The 19,258-nt window shown below is 35.1% G+C and overlaps 1 protein-coding gene across 2 annotated transcripts in view; it reads left to right on the forward strand.

Annotated features, from left to right (window-relative positions):
• The window catches only part of EIF3H (eukaryotic translation initiation factor 3 subunit H), a 101,219-nt gene that overhangs the window by 14,132 nt on the left and 67,829 nt on the right, over positions 1–19,258 (forward strand). For both annotated transcript variants that reach the window (XM_045453861.1, XM_045453859.1), the window contains exon 2: positions 9,609–9,765. In XM_045453861.1, coding sequence (XP_045309817.1) covers positions 9,609–9,765 — 157 coding nt within the window. The remainder of the gene's footprint in view (positions 1–9,608; positions 9,766–19,258) is intronic.

The raw sequence follows: 19,258 nt of genomic DNA on the forward strand, positions 1-19,258 counted from the left end.
TCAGCCCAACCCCTCTCCCTTTTTTAACATACCTAAAAAAACATACTTAAATCAAGATGTGTCCATATTGTGTCAACTCAGTAACACTGTCAAAAAGAAATTAGGTTTCTTTGGTGAGACTTCATGTAGTAAATTGCAGTGATTGCTGGATTTTAAAGTCTTTTCTGTTAACTTTTTCTTTATTTGATGTTTTTTGAATTGAAAACAAATGCATGCTTATTATAAGTAAGTAAGCAGTAATAGAAATTCATAAGAAAAGATATGTCCTTCCACACCATTCTTGTTGATGCAAACATAAAAGCATAACTGCATGTATATAATACCTTTTTAATTAATTTTGAAAACTCTAACTCTGTGTGTCATGGGCATCTTTGGGAGTATGATGAATGCCACAGACCTTCCTTCCAGGAAAATGCCTTAAATATGTAGAAAATATCTCTTAAATACCTAATTAATCTCATTAAATTTCAAAATATTTTAAAATAGTGGGAAAATTTTAAATATTACACTTTTTTGGCTTCTAAAACAGTATAGTTTAATTCTTGATTGCCTGGGCTTATTTTAAACATGAGTTATTATAAACTTGAGTTTATATATAGTTATATAAAACTTATCTTATACATAATGCAGGGATATAGCAGTGGTTTTTAACCTAGCTCCTTATAAGCATTTCAGGGGATCTTTGAACTCTAAATTGAGAAAAAATTAGTAGTGGATCATATGAATTGTTTCTTCATCAGACTTTTACAAATGTGTACAGGTTTCTAAAGTTAAGGTATTATTTATGCAGAATAAAATCCACTTATTTTAGGTGTATAGTGTGATGAACTTTTGTAGCTGTAAACAACTACATAGTCCCCACCACATCAAGGTGTGAAATAGTTGCTTCACCCTAAAGAGTGTGCCCTTCGGCAGTCAGTATCCTTCCCTTCACCTTGGCCTCAGGGGATTAACTACCTAGGGGTTTTGTTTAGCCTTTTCCAGAATTCCATAAAAATGAATCTTACAGTACATAGCATTTTGTTTGACTTCTTTCATTTCATATAATGTTTTTGAGATTCCTCTCTATTGTACTGATCTTTTGCTCTTTTGTTTTGCTGAGTAGTAGTACATAGAATGGATATATTGGAATTTGTTTATCTAAGTTTGGTGGGCTTTTGGGTTGCTTTCAGTTTTTAGCTGTTATGAGTAATGCTGTTATGAACAGTTGTGGACATATCTTTGTGTGGATGTGTTTTCATTTCTCTTGAATTCCTAGGAATAGGAATTTGGGTCATGTAGCAAGTAGTAAGTTTATATTTAACTATAAGATAACTGCAGTTACTGTTTTCTACCTTTCCACCAGTACTTTTTCATGGAGCTGTAACTGTTTGGAAAGGTCTTGGTTTCCACCTTCCTGACTTGGAAGTTCAGGACACCATCTTACGATCCAGGACAGAGATTGGATTGCAATTCAGCTCCTAGCTCTTGGGTATTAGACCTAGGTCTGATGCACCTTTGGGCACTCCTGTGTTAACTCACAGGTTAATGCTCTGGTTGTTGATTTCTTTGTCTCACTTGGTTGGTTATTTAAACTTTTTTAGAAATATAGCATATTTAACATTTCTACATATCTTTCATGTACTCAAATTGGCATATTCAGGTTCTTCAAATTGGCATATTGCAAGGCCTAACAGTTCCAGATACAGTTCTTAAGTAGTTTACTTTTTGACCCTGAACTTTCTTAGAGTTGCTACCTTTGACAGGAATTTTGTGTGGTAGCTTCATAGACATAATTTTACCAGGTGAAGATTACCTCTGACACTGGTATTAGAAATATTGCTGGTTAAAGTCTTGGTAATATTTCTTGAAAGGATTTTGTTAATATATTGTTTTGTAATTAACAAAAATTAATTGAAATTGCTCATCTTGAATTATGTAATGGTATCTTAAGACATAGCTGTTTGGGTTTATTATTTATATGCCAGTGCTTTTGGTAAAAACACGCAAGCGTGCTACTACAGTGCTAGTGTTCATCCATCTCTAGGCCTTTTTGTTCTGCTGAAGTATGACTTGTGTGCTTCATGAAAAGTAAATATTAGCATTTCTGTTTAAACTATTATTTAAAATCCATAGCTTGCAAATATTGGCTTCACCCAAGCTCACTTGCTTGTTCTTCAGTTTTCTCTGCTCAGGTGTCATCTCAGAGAGGCCTGTCCTGGACCATGCTCTGTAAGGTTACCTACCTTTTACTCTCCTTTTTATTTTCTTCGGAGTGCAATTCACAATCTGTAATCACATTCACCTTAATGGTTGTTCTGGTTCTTAAAGTGGGGGAAGCCCCTACACTTTTATATAGAGGGCCTCTGAAGTCTAAACTATTTTCATAGTAATATTTAAACATTATTTGTCATTTTTACTCTCACTCTTGAATGAGTGTTTAATGGAAGTTTCTGGATGCTACATGATGTGTGATATTAAAAGATTGAATGCAGAAGCAGATATGAGAATCTTGTTGTCTTTTATTAAACTAGACATTAATAGGATTCACAAGAAATGTGAAACAATGTTGTTCTTCTATCCTGATTAAAATTTCTTTTTGAAAATGTGAATGTTACACAGAAATGTGAAACTGTCATTTTTTATATCCCGATTGCTTTTATTTTGGAAAAGTTATTTTTCAAACAAATGTATTTTGTGATAGCATGTAATACATTTGTTATTGTTGTTTTTATTTATTATTATTTTCTAAAAATTTTTTAATGTTTATTTCTGAGACAGAGACAGAGCACGAGTGGGGAAGGGGCAGAGAGAGAGGGAGACACAGAATTCGGAGCAGGCTACAGGCTCTGAGCTGTCAGCACAGCCTGATGTGGGGCTCGGAACTCATGAGCTGTGAGATCATGACTTGAGCCGAAGTTGGTCGCTCAACTGACTGAGCCACCCAGGCGCCCCTGTTTCTGTTTTTAAGTGAACAAATTATTTTGAACATTTTTCATTTTGAATTTCTAATATGTAAATATCAACGTAAAAATTCTTTCGGGTCCTCAGTAATTTCTAAGAGTGTTAAAAGGAACTTTAGGATTAAAAACTTTTGAGATTTGCTATTCCAAAATATAAACCCTATCAAAGTAAATACTTTTTTATGTATTTGATTTTAGTTTCATTTTCCCAGTTGGCCTGTCAGAGGTAACTGGCCTGTAGAAGTCATTCAGCACATACCTAGGTGAATGGATAAATGAGTGAATGAAGGAAGCCCAAAATAACAATTCTGGTGATTCTGTGCACAGCTTCCAAATCTGTCTGTAGTAACTGGTCTTTGCAGATATCATATTTGATAGAAAATTACTCTAATTCATCAGACAGCATAATCTTTATTTTGGTCAGATTTAAATTGTTCCCTGGTATGGAATTGAGTTTGGTAAGATTTTGATGGGTCTTAGAGATTGTGCTAAATGTTTCTTTTCAGGGAGGATGGAAGATTTTATCCATCATACTTATTAGTCAGATTTTAGGTTTGTGGACTTCTGGTATAATTAATTTATTTGCATATTTTAGATTGTTCATATTTTATCCTATAATATTGAGAATACTTTGTTGTGTATAACATTTTGGGCAGAGTTAGGTTTTTATTTTTTTAGAAAGCTAGACACTTTAAAAATTAGTATTGTGTTCATTAGAGATGATGAAGTAGTTTACTTTGCTCTTTCAAATGATCTTCACTGAATAATATACAATAGTAGAAAAAATGTTTCCTCTAGGGTAATTTCAGCAGACGAGACATCTGTTTACTATCTTGCAAGTTGAGATTCCTTTCTAAGATCCACCCAGCTTGAGAATGTGCAAACCTCAGAAAGCTGGGAGACCCATTCTAGGGAGAGTTGTCATATTCAGAGACCAGTACTTACTTCGCAGGGCAAATCAAGTAGGTTATTAAACACTTAGACCCAGAGTATGGCAAAGTTTGGGGGTGTAGAAGAATTTGGTAATTCTACTGGCCAATATGTTTCCATCCTTTAGGCTTAATTTGTAGGAAAATTTTTATTTACCCATGAATTTATAGGGTAAACAAACCTGGTCAACAATAGCCCATAAGCAGGGTTTTTGTTTTTCGTTTGTTTTTTTTTTTAAGTTAATTTATTTTGAGAGAGATGGAGACGGTATGAGTGAGGGAGGGACAGAGAGAGAGGGAGAGAGAATCCCAAGCAGGCTCTGCTGCAGGCGACAGAGCCCTGTGTGGGGCCTGAACCCACAAACCTCCAGATCATGACCTGAGCTGAAACCTACAGTCAGACTCTTAACCAACTGAGCCACCCAGGCATCCCAGTTCATATGCAGTTTTAAGTATGGGGCATAGGTCTTAGAGAACACTTGATACTTCTCGCATGGATTGTTGGCATTACCTTCCTTCCTTCTCATCTCTGTGCTGTAGAGATTCTTCCAAGTAGGGCTTGAGTTCCTCTTATTGGGAGGATATTTCTCCTTTTTATATTTGTATTTATAATTTATATAATTTATATATTTATATAATTTATGATTTATATGTATAAATATATATGTATAAAATATATTTATATTTTATATTTATATTTCTGCTTTTATAAATAAAATGTTCACTTTTGAGTCTGTGTTTCTCAGTATTCTCACTGTTTATCAACACAGGGAGTCTTAAAACAGGAAAGGAAACTTTGTTTTAACCAGTTGTGTGCATTTCAGTCATCTGAGGAACCAAAAAGAGGAAGCCTGGCCCATACTTCCACATTAAAAGTTAGAATGAAGTAGGATGTTAGAATCACCTGGAGAATGTAAAACAAAACCATAAAGAAAAAAAATCCCCACAAATCAATATATGAATCTCAGCCCAGATCAATGAACTCAGAGGTTGGATTCAGGCATCAGCTTTTTGTGTCTGTGGTGGTTTTTGTTTTTGTTTTTTTGTTTTGTTCTGTGTTTAATATTGACGGCTCTAATATGTAGCCAGGCTGAAGACTTCTCTTCATTTATTAAAAAAAAAAAAAACCTCACGGGCCATTTTGGTAAGCTAAGAACAAGTGATAATAGAGCTCTTGAGTATGTGGGGTCATTTGTGAACACTTAATAAACAAAATATAGGAGTATGTTTTTGTTTTGGAGAATATTAAGCTTTCACGTATCTGTTTTTAAAAGTAAGAGGAAGCATGACAAACAGGGTTAATTAAAAATATACCAGCACTGTTTTAGGGACAGAGGCATATGGTTTGGTTGGAGTGCAAGGAAGTGAAAGGGGGATGAGCTTGACTGAAACAGGACTTTTGTGGTAGAACATTCCCATCTTGTGGCTTGTGAGAATAGTGCTGCTAAAGATTAGAAGCTGTATTGCAGTCTAGCAACTAATGGCGGTTTCCTGTTGATGCTACTTCTAGTGATCAGGGCACAAAACATTTGACCTCTAACACCATTCTCTTAGAGTCTTTTTGCTGCCTGACCCTGTAACTTTACACTGAACTTTTCTACTTCTTGCACAAAACTCTGCTTCTGCAACCTAGTTACAGGGGCTTCCTCAAGAGCTGTTGCCCCTGCATTCTGTCTGTTTCAGCCTCGTTACTACAAAGTTACTCACTTATGAAGTAATTAAAAGTACCTTGAAATTCGAAATCCTATCTCCCCTCCCTGATTTAATAATTTTGTGTCAGAATATCTGTTTCCTCATCTGTCAAATAAATGAAGAAATATTACTGACTTCATAGAGTACTTTTAGGGATTGAGTCATTGCATGTAAGACACTGACTGGAGTGTTTGATAGAAGTGATTGACAAAATGTTCAGCATTCAGTCCTTCAGCAGATCTTTTTGAGTTATCTTTTATGTGCCAGTACCTGTTTGGATGTTGAAGATGGGCGAATAAAACGTCTCTTCATTTTTATGAGAATATTTAAGAGGGGAGACCATGAGCAGAACATGGATTTTTGTGTTGTAAATACCAAAAATCTATGCAACATTTTTTTTTATTTTTAAAATTTTTTTTTTTCAACGTTTATTTATTTTTGGGACAGAGAGAGACAGAGCATGAACGGGGGAGGGGCAGAGAGAGAGGGAGACACAGAATCGGAAACAGGCTCCAGGCTCTGAGCCATCAGCCCAGAGCCTGACGCGGGGCTCGAACTCACGGACCGCGAGATCGTGACCTGGCTGAAGTCGGACGCTTAACCGACTGCGCCACCCAGGCGCCCCAACATTTTTATTTAAACAGTAAATTCTTGTTATTTCTGTAGAATATCAAAAGCTTGTATGTAAATTTGTTACTTCTGATCAGGAATTTCCTTTTGACATCTCCTCTCAAGTTTGAATTGCAAGTCCATTACATTATTTTTTGAACTAAAGAATTGAGATTTTAGCATGTATATAGGAAATAAGAGCATAAAATGTCAGAGTGAAAAATGAGCTTAGTTTTGATAAAAATGTTTTTTTTTTTTTTTAATTTTTGAATGCTCTCTTTTATGAGATTATATTACAATGGCAAGATGACAGATACTAGAGTTGGAAATTACTTTAGTGATCACCAAGCCTTTCCTTAAGTCTTTTTATTTTGGATAACCTTAAATGTTAGAGAGAATTCACCCTTAAAATTTAAGTCTTGTTTCCTGATACTGTCATCTGTGGCCCTTATTATGCCTTTCAAAGTAAGACACATCCTCTAGTGCCTCATGTTTAGAAAGTGCTCTTTGTGATTGTCCCTGCTGTGGAGAGAGATTTGAATTTATTGAAGTAGTTCTCATCACAGGGTTTTAAGCTTTCTCTCTTACAATACCCCTTCCTGTGTACACTTACTTATGTTGATCATCTTTAGCAGGTAGTTAAACCATGTGCTTCTCCTTTCTCTCAGTTGGATACTATTACTGTAAATTTTCTCTCTGATCATATAGAGAAGTGAATAGAATAGGTCAGTGATGCTGAAAAGAGATGATAGTTTCTCTTAGTTGGAGCACTGTACTTCTGTTGATGCTGTATGAAGTTGCATTGACTCTTTGGCCAGGCATATCAAGCTGCTTTGCTGTTTGGTTACATTGCCCTCCTACCCCACATCCCTTTACAGTTCATTATTATTAGCATTAAGTCAGTGTTACAGTATAAGTTATTTTTGAACTGTGATAACTCATTTTCAATTATAATAATAATTTTTTCACATCCCAGTTTTATTTGTAAAAGGAAATAACGTTGTTTTGGCTTGGCTTCTTTGTGAAACTGCTGGGTACTTGTCAGCAACACTCCTTTTTGCACACACGAGCACCAGCTGTTTAGGAATCAGCTCTGGAGTTTGTCCAAACATCTACATTAAGCTTTGCAGTCTTCTAGCATCTCTCATTTACTTTGATTTCAACAGTGATTCAGCGATCTCATTAATAGGATTAAGTATCTACAACCTAGGCAACCTAGACAAGTTGGTAGGTGTGTTTATAATAACTTTTTATTCTCTTTATCCCTTCTTGGTCATCTGTGTTTCTTTTTTAAGTGTGACAATAATTGTAGCCAAGAGGTAAGTTGAATAGGAGTTAAATAGTTCTCCTTTTTTTTTTTTTGATTTTTAATGTTTATTTTTGAGAGAGAGAGCGCGCACACATGAGCAGGGGAGGGGCAGAGAGAGACATACACACATAGAATCAGCTTCAGGCGCTGAGCTGTCAGTACAGCTGGGGCTCGAACCTAGGAACCATGAGATCATGACCTGAGCCGAAGTCAGATGCTTAACCAGCTGAGCCACCCAAGAGCCCCATAGTTCTGCTTTTTTTTTTTTTTTGACAAAAATCAATAATATTGATCATTTATTACATGTCAGACCCTGTGTGAAGTATTTACTATACATTATCTCATTTTTAATGGTGTCAGTATTGCTTTGGACAGCTCCATGTTGCAAATTAGAAATCAAAGACTTAGGAAGAATAAATAGCTTTTTCAACATGACAGCCAGTAAGTGTTGGAGCTGGAACTCCTACCCATACCTGCACGACTCTCAAAGCTCATTTTGTGCCTTTTAAGTAGAGAGGTCTTTTCTAAAGGAATGTGGAAAATTGTGCACTTTCTTCATTTCATACTCTTGAAGGTCTTAATCAGTTGAGGTTCTTCCACATTAAATTCTTTTCCCTCCTAGGGCGCCTGGGTGGCTCATTCGGTTGAGCATCTGACTTCGGCTCAGGTCATGATCTCACGGTTTGTGAGTTCGAGCCCCACGTTGGGCTCTGTGCTGACAGCTCAGAGCCTGGAGCCTGCTTCGGATTCTGTGTCTCCCTCTCTCTGTGCCCCTCCTCCACTTGTGCTCTGTCTCTATCTCTCAAAAATGAATAAATGTAAAAAAAAAAATAATAATAGTAAAAAAAACCTCTTCTCCCTCCTGCTTGCGGTCCTTAAGAGGTCTGGATCTTGTTGATATAGTACCTTTATGGGGTCTGTTCATCACAAAGTCTATGACTAATCCATTGTTTTAATTACTGAATTATTGCTATGAACATAAGTCTCCTTGTGATTAAAGTTAAAATACACAGCTTTGGAGTTTGACTTGGTTTAAATCTTGGCTCTTCCACTTCCTGGATGTGTGACCTTTAGCTATTTCTATTTTTGTATTCTTATTTGTAAAGTGATTATAGTCCTTTCTCCTAACATAATTGTGGGAATTACTTTCTAGGAGTTATTATTAATGATTACTGATACTGTGAACCTTTAGATTAATTGCCTGTCTAACCTTGCATTGTTACCTCTTTATCTTTATGGAAATGTTAAAGGAGAGAGTAATGCAAGAGCCAGTATTCTATTAGAGGTTATTTGGTATATCCTTCTGGTTGAGGAAAATTAGGTAGTGCTGGAGCCTGGGTTCTCTTTGATTTTTCTGTTACCAAACAGATCCTTCTTGGATACATGTTCCCATTGTTGCTTCCCTTGACTTAGTGAGATGTTTTGTTCAGGAACCATCTTGAGAATTTAAGAAATTGTCAAGGGAGTGGCCTGCTTTCAGGTTTTCAGGTAATTGAGGACTTTATCTCTATGTTATTGATGATTTTATCATCTGTGTCAGGAAATTATCCTCCTGTTAACAAAAGTTAATAGGATCACTTCCTCTATAATGACCTTGAATTGAGGTGATACTGTTTGAAGCTGCTCCTGGATTCCAGACCTTTTGGAGCCATGACCTGAAGTCAAAAATGGACATTTTGGACATGTCTTCAGACTCCAGGAGTTTCAGGTGTACGTTTAGATTATGTGAGCTTATTATTTGTGTCAGAGTAAGAATTGATTTGTAAGAAAATTGGTTCTATTATATAATTCTGTTTTTTGCAAACCTACTTGTATGGTTCATTTTTTTTCCCTTGAAATAAAGGAAATAAAAACTGTAAGGATGATTTTTGAAAAAAGTTTTTTAATGTTTTTTAATTTTTGAGACAGAGAGAGACAGAGCATGAACAGGGGAGGGGCAGAGAGAGGGAGACACAGAGTCTGAAGCAGGCTCCAGGCTCTGAGCTAGCAGCACCGAGCCCGATGCGGGGTTAGAACTCACGGACCGTGAGATCATGACCTGAGCCGAAGTCGGATGCTTAACCGACTAAGCCGCCCAGGCGCCCCTGTAAGGATGATTTTTCAGCTCACTTCTGTATTTTCTTTTAGGTGGTATTAAAAATAATCAAACATTATCAAGAAGAAGGACAAGGAACTGAAGTGGTTCAGGGAGTGCTTTTGGGCTTGGTTGTAGAAGATCGTCTTGAAATTACCAACTGCTTTCCTTTCCCTCAACACACAGAAGATGATGCTGACTTTGATGAAGGTAAGGGTACTCATTTCAAAAATCTTTGCAGTGCACACAAATGATTTTTAACACATTTCTCACCATAACCTTTCATTATCTCTTACTGGGAGTCTATCAGGCCAGTCTAGTTCACTTGATTTCAGAGTTTCTTGAAAAAATTAGGCAAATTTGGGGCACCTGGGTGGCTCAGTCGGTTAAGCATTCAACTTCTGCTCAGGTCATGATCTCATGGTTCGAGCCCCGAATTGGTCTCTGTGCTGACAGCTCGGAGCCTGGAGCCTGCTTCGGATTCTGTGTCTCCCTCTCCCTCTGCCCGTCCCCCACTCATGCTTTTTCTCACTCAAAAATAAATAAACATTAACAGATTATGCAAATTCTTTGAAATGAGGATTTATATCAAAAGATTCATTAGTTTGGCCTTATTTGTAATTTGAGATTCCGATTTTAGTAATTTGGGTAGAAACTGTGTTGTTGTTAAACTTTCCCATTATGAAATCAGCTTGCAAATAACTTACATCGTGAAGGGCAAGGATCATCATTATGTGTCCAGTATCCATTTTCTTCTGTAGTATTTTGATTTAATGTTTGAGAAGATGAACTTAGCTATCTATTTCAGAAAGAAGATACTCCTTAAGCATTTCAGGAGGTTTTTGGGGTTTTTTTGGTGCTACAGGTATAATAGCTTTGTTAGCAAAAGCCAGTAGTAGATAAAACTTACACCAAAGGCCAAGGTCAATAACCTGAAAGATTAAAAAAAAAATCTAGTTGAAAGTAATTTCTCACTTGTCTCAACACTCAGGGATCATTTTCTACATAACTTTTTTTTATTATGATAAGAACAAGTAGTAAAATTTACCATTTTGAGTATATAGAGTGTTAACTATATGCAGGTGTCATGGAACAGATCTGTAGAACTTTTTCATCTTGGAAAAACTAAAACTCTATATTCGTTGACCAACTGCTCCTCTTTCCCCCTTTGCCAGCCTCTGGCAACCATCCTTCTGCTTTCTGTTTCTGAGAGTTTGACTTCTTTATATCTCATATAAGTGAAATTAGCAGTATTTGGCTTTTGGCTTTTTTGAGACTGATTTATCTCACATAACTTAATGTTCTCCAGGTTCGTGCATGTTATACCATATGACAGGATATCATTTTTTAAGGCTGAGTAATATTCTATTGTATGTAATACCACTTTTTCCTTATCCATTCAACTGTTGATAAATAGATTGTTTCTGCGTCTTGACTTTTTTGAATAATGCTCAGCTATCTCTTCAGAGTCTTGTTTTCAGTTCTCTTGGATATATTCCCAGAAGTGGGATTTGGTGGATCATATATTAATTCTATATTTAATTTTTTGAGGAACTTCCATACTGCCTTTTAAGTGGTGACACCAGTTTACATTCTCCACTAATAGTTTGCAGGGGTTGCAACGTCTTCACATTCTCACCAACATTTGTTATTTTCTGGTTATTTATTTTTTTGATGGTGATAGCAACTGTACTAACAGATGTGAGGTGATATTGTGGTTTTGATTTTCATTTCCCTTATAGCGATGTTGAGTATCTTTTATATGCTTATTGTCTGTATGTATTCTTTGAAGAAATGTCTATTAAGGTATGTTGTCCATTTTTAAGGATTGTTGTTCAGTTGAAGAAGTTCTTTGTATATTCTGGATATTAACCCCTTATGATATGTATGATTTGCAGACATTTTCTTCCATTCCATAGGTTACTTTTTACTTTTTCACTCTATTGATTTGTTTCCTTTGCTGAAGCTTTTTAGTTTGATGTAATCCATATTGTCTGTTTTTGCTTTTGTTGCTGGTACTTTTGGTATAACATCCAAGAGATTATTGTCAAGACCAATGTTAGGAAGCTCCTTCCTTATATTGTCTTCTAGGAATTTTATGCTAGTACCATTCTGCTTTGATTACTGTTGCTTTGTAATATGTTTTGAAATCAAGATGTGTGAGGCATCCAGCTTTGTTTTTCTTTCTCAAGATTTTGGCTATTTAAGGTCCTTTGAAATTTCATATGAATTTTAGTATTTTTTTTCCTATTTCCATAAAAATACCATTGGGATTTTGGTAGGGATTACATTGAATCTGTAGGTCAGTTTGAGTAGTACATTTTAACAATATTAAATCTTCCTAGCTATGAATAAATGCCTATCCATTTATTTGTATTGTCTTAACTTTCTTCCAACTGTTTTATAGTTATCAGTGTACAAGTTATTCCCAATTGTTTTTATTCATTTTGATGCTGTTGTGAAATTTTTAAAAAATTTCCTTTTTTGTCATTTTTTTCTATGTAACTTTAAACTGATGACTTTTCACTTGGATAAAATGTTATGTAACATTTCACATACTCATGGTACCTTGAAGATATTAATAGACACCAAATATAACCTTGCTAAGGTTAGTACCTTGATACTGCAATTTGGTCGACAAAAATCCTTTTTTTCATTAAAGTAATATCTTTAGAAACCAACCAAGGCTATTTTATTCTAGGCACTTGAGTATTTGTGCAGTATGTGTCTTTTCTTTTTTTTTTTAAAGCTGACTGAGCTTTCCTTGTTTCATCTGAACTACTATAAAATACTGGATTATGGTTGGAGATTCTCTGCAGTAGTAGATATCTCAGTTCCTCTCTTTACCAGCATATCTGGAGGGTGCTTAATTACATTGCAGTCATAACTTTTTTTTATTTTTAATTATGTTTATTTATTTAGAGAGAGAGAGAGAATGCACGTGTATGCAAGCTCCAGGGAGGGGCAGAGAGAGAGGAGGGAGAGAATCCCAAGCAGACTCTGAGTTGTCATTATGGAGCCCGATTTGGGGCTTGAACCCATGAACCATGAGATCATGGCCTGAATTAAGATCAAGAGTTGGATGTTTAACTAACTGAGTCACCCAGGCTCTCCTACAGTAATAACTCTTTTAGAGCTGGAAGACCAGGGGAGAAGACAAAAGGATTGTTAACGTAGTTTTTTTTGGTTTGCAAGTGAGGAGTCTGAGAGGTTCACTTGAAGTGACATACTCAAGTTACTGTGTTAGTGGCACAATTGGGAATAGAATCCATTCCTGCAGAGTTTATATTGTCACATAGTTTTCTCAGGTAATTTATTTTGTCTTATAAAATTCTCAGTTTTATGTGCGAGGAATAATCAGTGCAATTATGGTAAATGAACAAAGCAAAATATATTATTAATTTTAGATCTTGATCATTGGATGCTGACTTCTCTTATGGGCTTTCAGGTAATTGACCAATATGCTATTTCATTAACATGTACTTTAAGAAGCTCATTAAAAGTTATGTTAACATCCTGGAGATAAGAAATTTCAATTTAGCGTCAAATAATAAAAAATTTGTTGGGAATTGTGTGCTGTGTACTGTATGTACATTGCCTGTAATTAGTTGTTACTCTGCACATTTGAAGGTTTTATCAGTCTCATTTTCTAAATTAGGAAACTGATGCTCAGTAAGACAAAGAACTTGTCCAAAATCATTTAACTGGGAATTTATAGAATAGGGATTGAAATCTTTGGCTGTCTGGTTCCAAGTCTCATGATTTTCCTGCTATATGTTGTTGCTTTTGGACACTTAGTGAAGTGGAAGCCAGTGATTAAAAGGGTATAGAGTGGGGAGCATCATTACTTTATGTCTGAAATCTGCTTTTTGGATAAAACAATTAAATTTGTTTTTCTTGATTTATCTTTAGAAGCTGGTAGGATTTGCCATTTTTCTTATATGTATGAAAAGTCTTAAGATAATACTTTATATTTCTGCCTAGCCTTGTATAGGCAGTCTTGAATTTTAGGTTCTCTCACATAATTCATTTAATTATCTGAATAGGCATTAGTATGTAGTCACCATTAGATTTTTATCATACCTAGATACAAGCTAAGTTTTTTCATTATATGGATGTGTCTTGGAATAGAATTGTCCTGAGTATTGATTATTTTAAATCTTTAAATCTTTCTAAACATCCATTGTTTTGCTTCTGTTGTTGTTATTTTTTGCCTACTAAAACTAATATCTAGGGAAAGATCTTTTCTTCTGACCTTCACCCTTTGGAAGTAAAGTACTCACAAAATATTTCATAATTTTAATGGTTACATATTTTGAGTTGCTTAGGTGTTTGTTTCTGTGTTTTTATTTGGTGCCTTATGTAAAGTGGAGAGTTTTAGTCTGTGGTCTAATGTGAAATGTTTTAAATTAGGGGCTGGCAAGCTACAATCTGTGGGCCTGCTTTTGCATGTAAAGTTTTATTGGAACACTGCCATGCCCATTCATTTATGTATTTTCTTCTGTGGCTGTGTTCCTGCTACAGTGGCATAGTTGGGTAGTTGTGACAGAGACCATATGGGCACCAAACCTGAATTTTTTTTTAAACTGTTTGGCCCCTTAAGAAAGTCTAACCACTTCCTTCATACACACACACACACACACGAATATATATTCATTCATATACGTGTGTATATATGTACATATACACACATGTGCATCATATATGAATATATAGTCGCATATATTCATACATATGTATATGTATACATATATACACACATACATATACACACATACTTTTTTTGTTATTTTTTCTGTCATAAGGTTAAAGAATAAGGTAGTAAATAGTACTCTCTTTCCATCATAAATAGATGACTTTTTTTTGTTGCTTATTCCTTCTAGATACTGCTCTTAACATTGACTCTTAAGTCTAGAATGTATTATGAGCACTGTAATAAAAACGTTGATGGGGTGCCTGGGTGGCTCAGTTGGTTAGGTGGCTGACTTCAGCTCAGGTCATGATCTCATGGTTCATGGGTTCGAGCCCCGTGTCGCGCTCTGTGCTGACAGCTCGGAGCCTGGAGCCTGCTTTGGAATCTGTGACTCCCCACCTCTCTCTGTCCCCTTCCCAGCTCATGTCTGTCTCTCAAAAAATAAATAAACGTTAAAAAAATTAAACAAACAAACGTTGATATTATTAGGTATTTGTTTGTGCATCTGGAAAGTATCAGAAAATGTAGTGTTTCCTTTATTTTAACGCAGAGTACTCCCCCCGCCATACCGAGCTCTTGGTGTTTAGGGGAACTGTGTATAGATACTGGGAAGAAAGACATTCAGTTCACGGTTGTAGACTTGTGAATCAGGTACGGGTTTCCGCGAAAGTGGAGTGTTTCTGTGAAACCTTTGTCACAAAACGAAGAAGCAGTTACCATTAATTTATATGGAAAAAATTTTGAGCATTCCCAGACCCCAAAAATAACCTCTCTTAGGCTTTTCTGATACCTGTATCAGAAAAGGCTTTTCTGATCTGTATCCTTGCTAATGGATACACAGAATAAATGAAGATGAAGCACAGATGCTCACACAGTTCTAAGCCATGGCGACTTGGTGCTTGGGGAGGATTGGCGGGGCCACTGTCACTGCTTGCCTTGTATGCTGCCTCTAACAGTTCACTGCGAAACAAATACTGAAAGTTGTTTTCACTTTTCGCCATTTTTTGTAAAAGTGGGAATTCTCTTTGGATTTCTTTCATTCAGTCTTTTGTAAAAGTGAAGTGGTGTACTGTCTGGAACTGTGAACTTCCAAAAGCAGGGTATGCCGGTATTACAGAAAGGTAATGAATGGTATGAGGCCAGAAAACTTGGGTGGGAACCTCAGCTCTGTAGAGATCTGTGTGACGCTGAGTGACTTTAGTTCTGAACTAGTTTTTTCCTGACTGTGTACTATCTTTTAGCACATATTAATTGCTCACTTATTGAGTACTAGAAACATAGCTGAAGGATAATTTCTTTATGAGATTGTGAGATTAATGCCACCTTGGATTATGTTACAGTAGCATGATTCAAAACCAAGAAAACTTGTGGCATGAAGTTTTTCTTTTTTGTTTCTTTCCATGAATTCACCTTTTTTTTTCACATGTGATAACTTTTCCTTTAAGTGGCTTAAATCTTGATATACTTTTATATTACGGGGTTAACTTTCTAGTTAAAAGTGAGGTAACTCACTTTCACCAGAGAACATAAGCTTTTTAAAAATTGAGTGGAAAGGCTCATATTAAAATTCCCATTAGGGGGCACTATTATCAAGCTTAGGAGAACTGGAGACTAATTTGTTTTCTTAGACATGCAACCCGAGGCTTGCTAAAAGGGAAAAATATTTTCATCTGATAAGATTCAGATACTGTTTTATACAACCGAATTCCTTAAATATGTTATAAAGTGCACTGAATTAAACACATATCCAATAACTCACTGTCTTGTTTTTCAGCCGACTAAATCAGTTTAATATTGCAGGTGATATAAGAAGCTTACTTTTTTTCTGCTTCAGAGCCAAATCCATAATTTTCATATTTGGAGTGGACAAATTTTTTATTTTGCTCTCTTTAAGTCCAAAGGATGATCCTTGGACTTCAAATAAGTTTCTTTCAAAAGCAAAGCATGAAGACTGTGTTGTACTACTAAAATGCAGTTAGGGGAATGAAATGATGCCTAATTTACTCACATAGTATGAACATGTGCAGCCTGCATAATTTCTGAAGTAATTCCATACATTGACGTGATATTATATACACACAGATAGCTTATGGCTTTTTTGTTCATTTTCAGGTACTTGAAAATTATTTTTTATTACTCATGTTTGGTGTTAGAGCAAGAAATATTGCTTTAGACTGTTACACATAATTATTTTGTTATCATTAGCCTCCAAAAGAAAAGCAGTGGTGTAGAGTATTAAACAGACTTTTCAAAGGCTAAATAGGAATTGGCAAAAATGTAATTACAGTAAAATGCATTGGGAATAATTTTTCACTGCATAGGTAATATTTTTGTACCACTGGGTTCAGAGAGAGTAGGTTTTGTCTAACTACATTATTTGCAACACTTTCCACATAACTAAACCATAGTTTGCATTGGAGAAAATCTGTTTCATCACTTGCTTCCTGAACTCTCACCTTCCTTCTCTTTCTTCTTAGTTTGCCTGCAGCCCACACCCAGGGCAAAACTGCTTGAAACGTCCTCCATAATTACTGTTTTGGCTTTGTATTGCTTTTGAGTTCAGGGAAGAGTTGAGTCAGGGTAGAAAAAAACTTTCATCTTTTTTTTTTTTTTTTTTTTTTTAAATAAGATGGGGACATTGTGTGACAAGACTGATATTTATTATTTTGTATTATCTTCTGTCTGTGTGAATAATCAGTGATCATTGTGATCTGTTCGACAGATTCATTTTTTAAGAAACCCTATTTCTTTTACTGCATTTTTCCCAAGGATCTTTCCTTGGTGCAGATCTGGGAAATATATACAGACAGTTTTGGAGGGTGTTTTGAAACTTATTGGAGAAGTAGGAGCATGTTTACTTCGTGACCTCAAATCATTAAGAGGTATCATAAAATGTTTCAAATATCTCAGGAAAAAAATTAGTTCTTAGTAATTCATTTCAGCATTTATTGAGCAAATTACATTGAGTGGTTGGTGGAAAAGATCCAAAGATAGGAAATCCTGGTTACTGCTTTGAAAGATTTTAAGTGGGAGAGAAATATGTAAAGAATTGTGAAACAGAATTGATGAGTCTAGAGTGAGGAATGACAAAAAGTGATGGGAACACTCAGATATGAGCTACTAATTCCTTTTGGGGGATGACTTAACAGGAGAGGTGAAGTTTGATTTTGTAGATGGGTGTTGCTTGTATTTTAAGTAATTTTTAAGGAAGTTAATGTCTTGTGAATTTGTTCTAATTATTGACATTTCTGGGCCCTCATAAATAACACAAGCATCTCTAGAAATAACAAATTATTTAGTAGGTATTCAGCTTGGCATCTTTATTGTTCAGTGACAGTTATGTTGCTTGACAATATTTTTCAAATTTTGTTGCTGATTCTATATCCAGGTATAGAAGCTGTTTTTGACATCTAGACTCTTCTGATACATAAAGGATGCCTGATGTTAATTTAGTGCCATGTTTATGGAAATCTGGGACCCATGCTGCACTTAGCTCTATTTAAAATAATAAATGTTTAAATGTGCTATTTAATGAATTTTAAATATTTAATAAAAACATTTCATGTATGTTTCATTTTAAATGAAACTAGGTATAGGTAGGTAACTAGAGAGAATCTATACACTGAATTATGATATAATTCTCCTGGGTACTCATCTCTTTGTTGTTATTCATGGTAGTATTTTGAAAATGTTAAACCATTCACATTTAATGGCTTATCACTGAATCTTCAGGGCAATGAACTTTAGGTTATTGCTTGCTTAAATTATTTTGATTGCTCAGCCTATGGTTTGTGATTTGAAACTAACTTGAGAATCTTACTTTATAGGTTTAGTCTTTGGTTTACTAAAGTGATTAGAATATGAGCCATACAATCCAGATACGAAGCCTCAATTCCAGTGTTTTTATGCCCTTTTTGTTCTTTTCGTTTGGATATTTCAAGATATTAAATATAAGAGGATAAAGTCTAGCTTCATTTTAAAAGTTTGACGAAATTTTGTTCATTTGTTTAATGTTTTAAAATTTAGGTTTTTTTCCCTTTTAAATGAGTTGAGGAACTCTTACGTATGGAAGGATATATACTATTGAAAATGTGGTCAAGGTAAAAGATTTTTCTGCTTAAAGAAATTAAAGTGCTTTACACTATACCCTCCCTTGGTCCCTAAAGTGTAAGTGCTATGGTTTGGAAAGGAGCCAAGTAAAACGTGTTCAAATTTTGTGCAGACTTAAAGTAATACTTTAAGATTTGAAAATTACAGGTGGATACAGTACTTAAATAGTATTTAAAATTCCTAAGTTTCCCAAGTCTAAAAGTGTAATCCTTAAATTACTATTCCCAGTGGTTTACATTTTAATTAAATAAGAATTGTCTTACTTTTGAACCCAGCAACTTTAGGTATAGATATTTGAATTTATTACTGAACTTTAAGGTAGTAACCATTAAAAATGAACTGTTTGGGCACTAATTAAAATGTCAAAAATCTACAGTTACAGTGTGTAACCAAAGATCCTTGCTCTTTCTATTTTTCCAAAAATTATCCTAAGCAACACAGTTCAGGCTTGCTTCCTATCTTGCCCAGAAGTGCTAACTAGCTTCCGGCCCCAATTAAATATATTATGCCTGATTTGCAAGTTTTATAGAATGATAGATTAATTATAATTAGATTTGATGTTTTGGTGCTAATGCTGAGTTTTCCAAACTGCCCTTTATATTAGAAGAGTGGTATCGTCATCATGCCGTGCTCTGTTTTACGTTTATCTGTGTAGGTGAAATTTTCATAATTTTCATACACCTTGAAACTTTTACTCTTCATGACTTACGTTATTACCACTTTCAGAGTGGTGTTTTCCTACCTTTATCTATTCCCACCTTGAGGGTTATTTGCTGCTGCTTTTTTTTTTTTTTTAAGTAGTAATTTTCACTGAGTGCATTTTAGATGCTTTCTGATATATTTGAAAACAAAGGTAATCTTTATTTTGGCGTAAGTAACCATAATAGTATAAGTTTATAA

The sequence above is a fragment of the Leopardus geoffroyi genome, chromosome C3, assembly GCF_018350155.1.
Source record: "Leopardus geoffroyi isolate Oge1 chromosome C3, O.geoffroyi_Oge1_pat1.0, whole genome shotgun sequence".
In the NCBI taxonomy this organism is placed as follows: Eukaryota; Metazoa; Chordata; class Mammalia; order Carnivora; family Felidae; genus Leopardus; species Leopardus geoffroyi.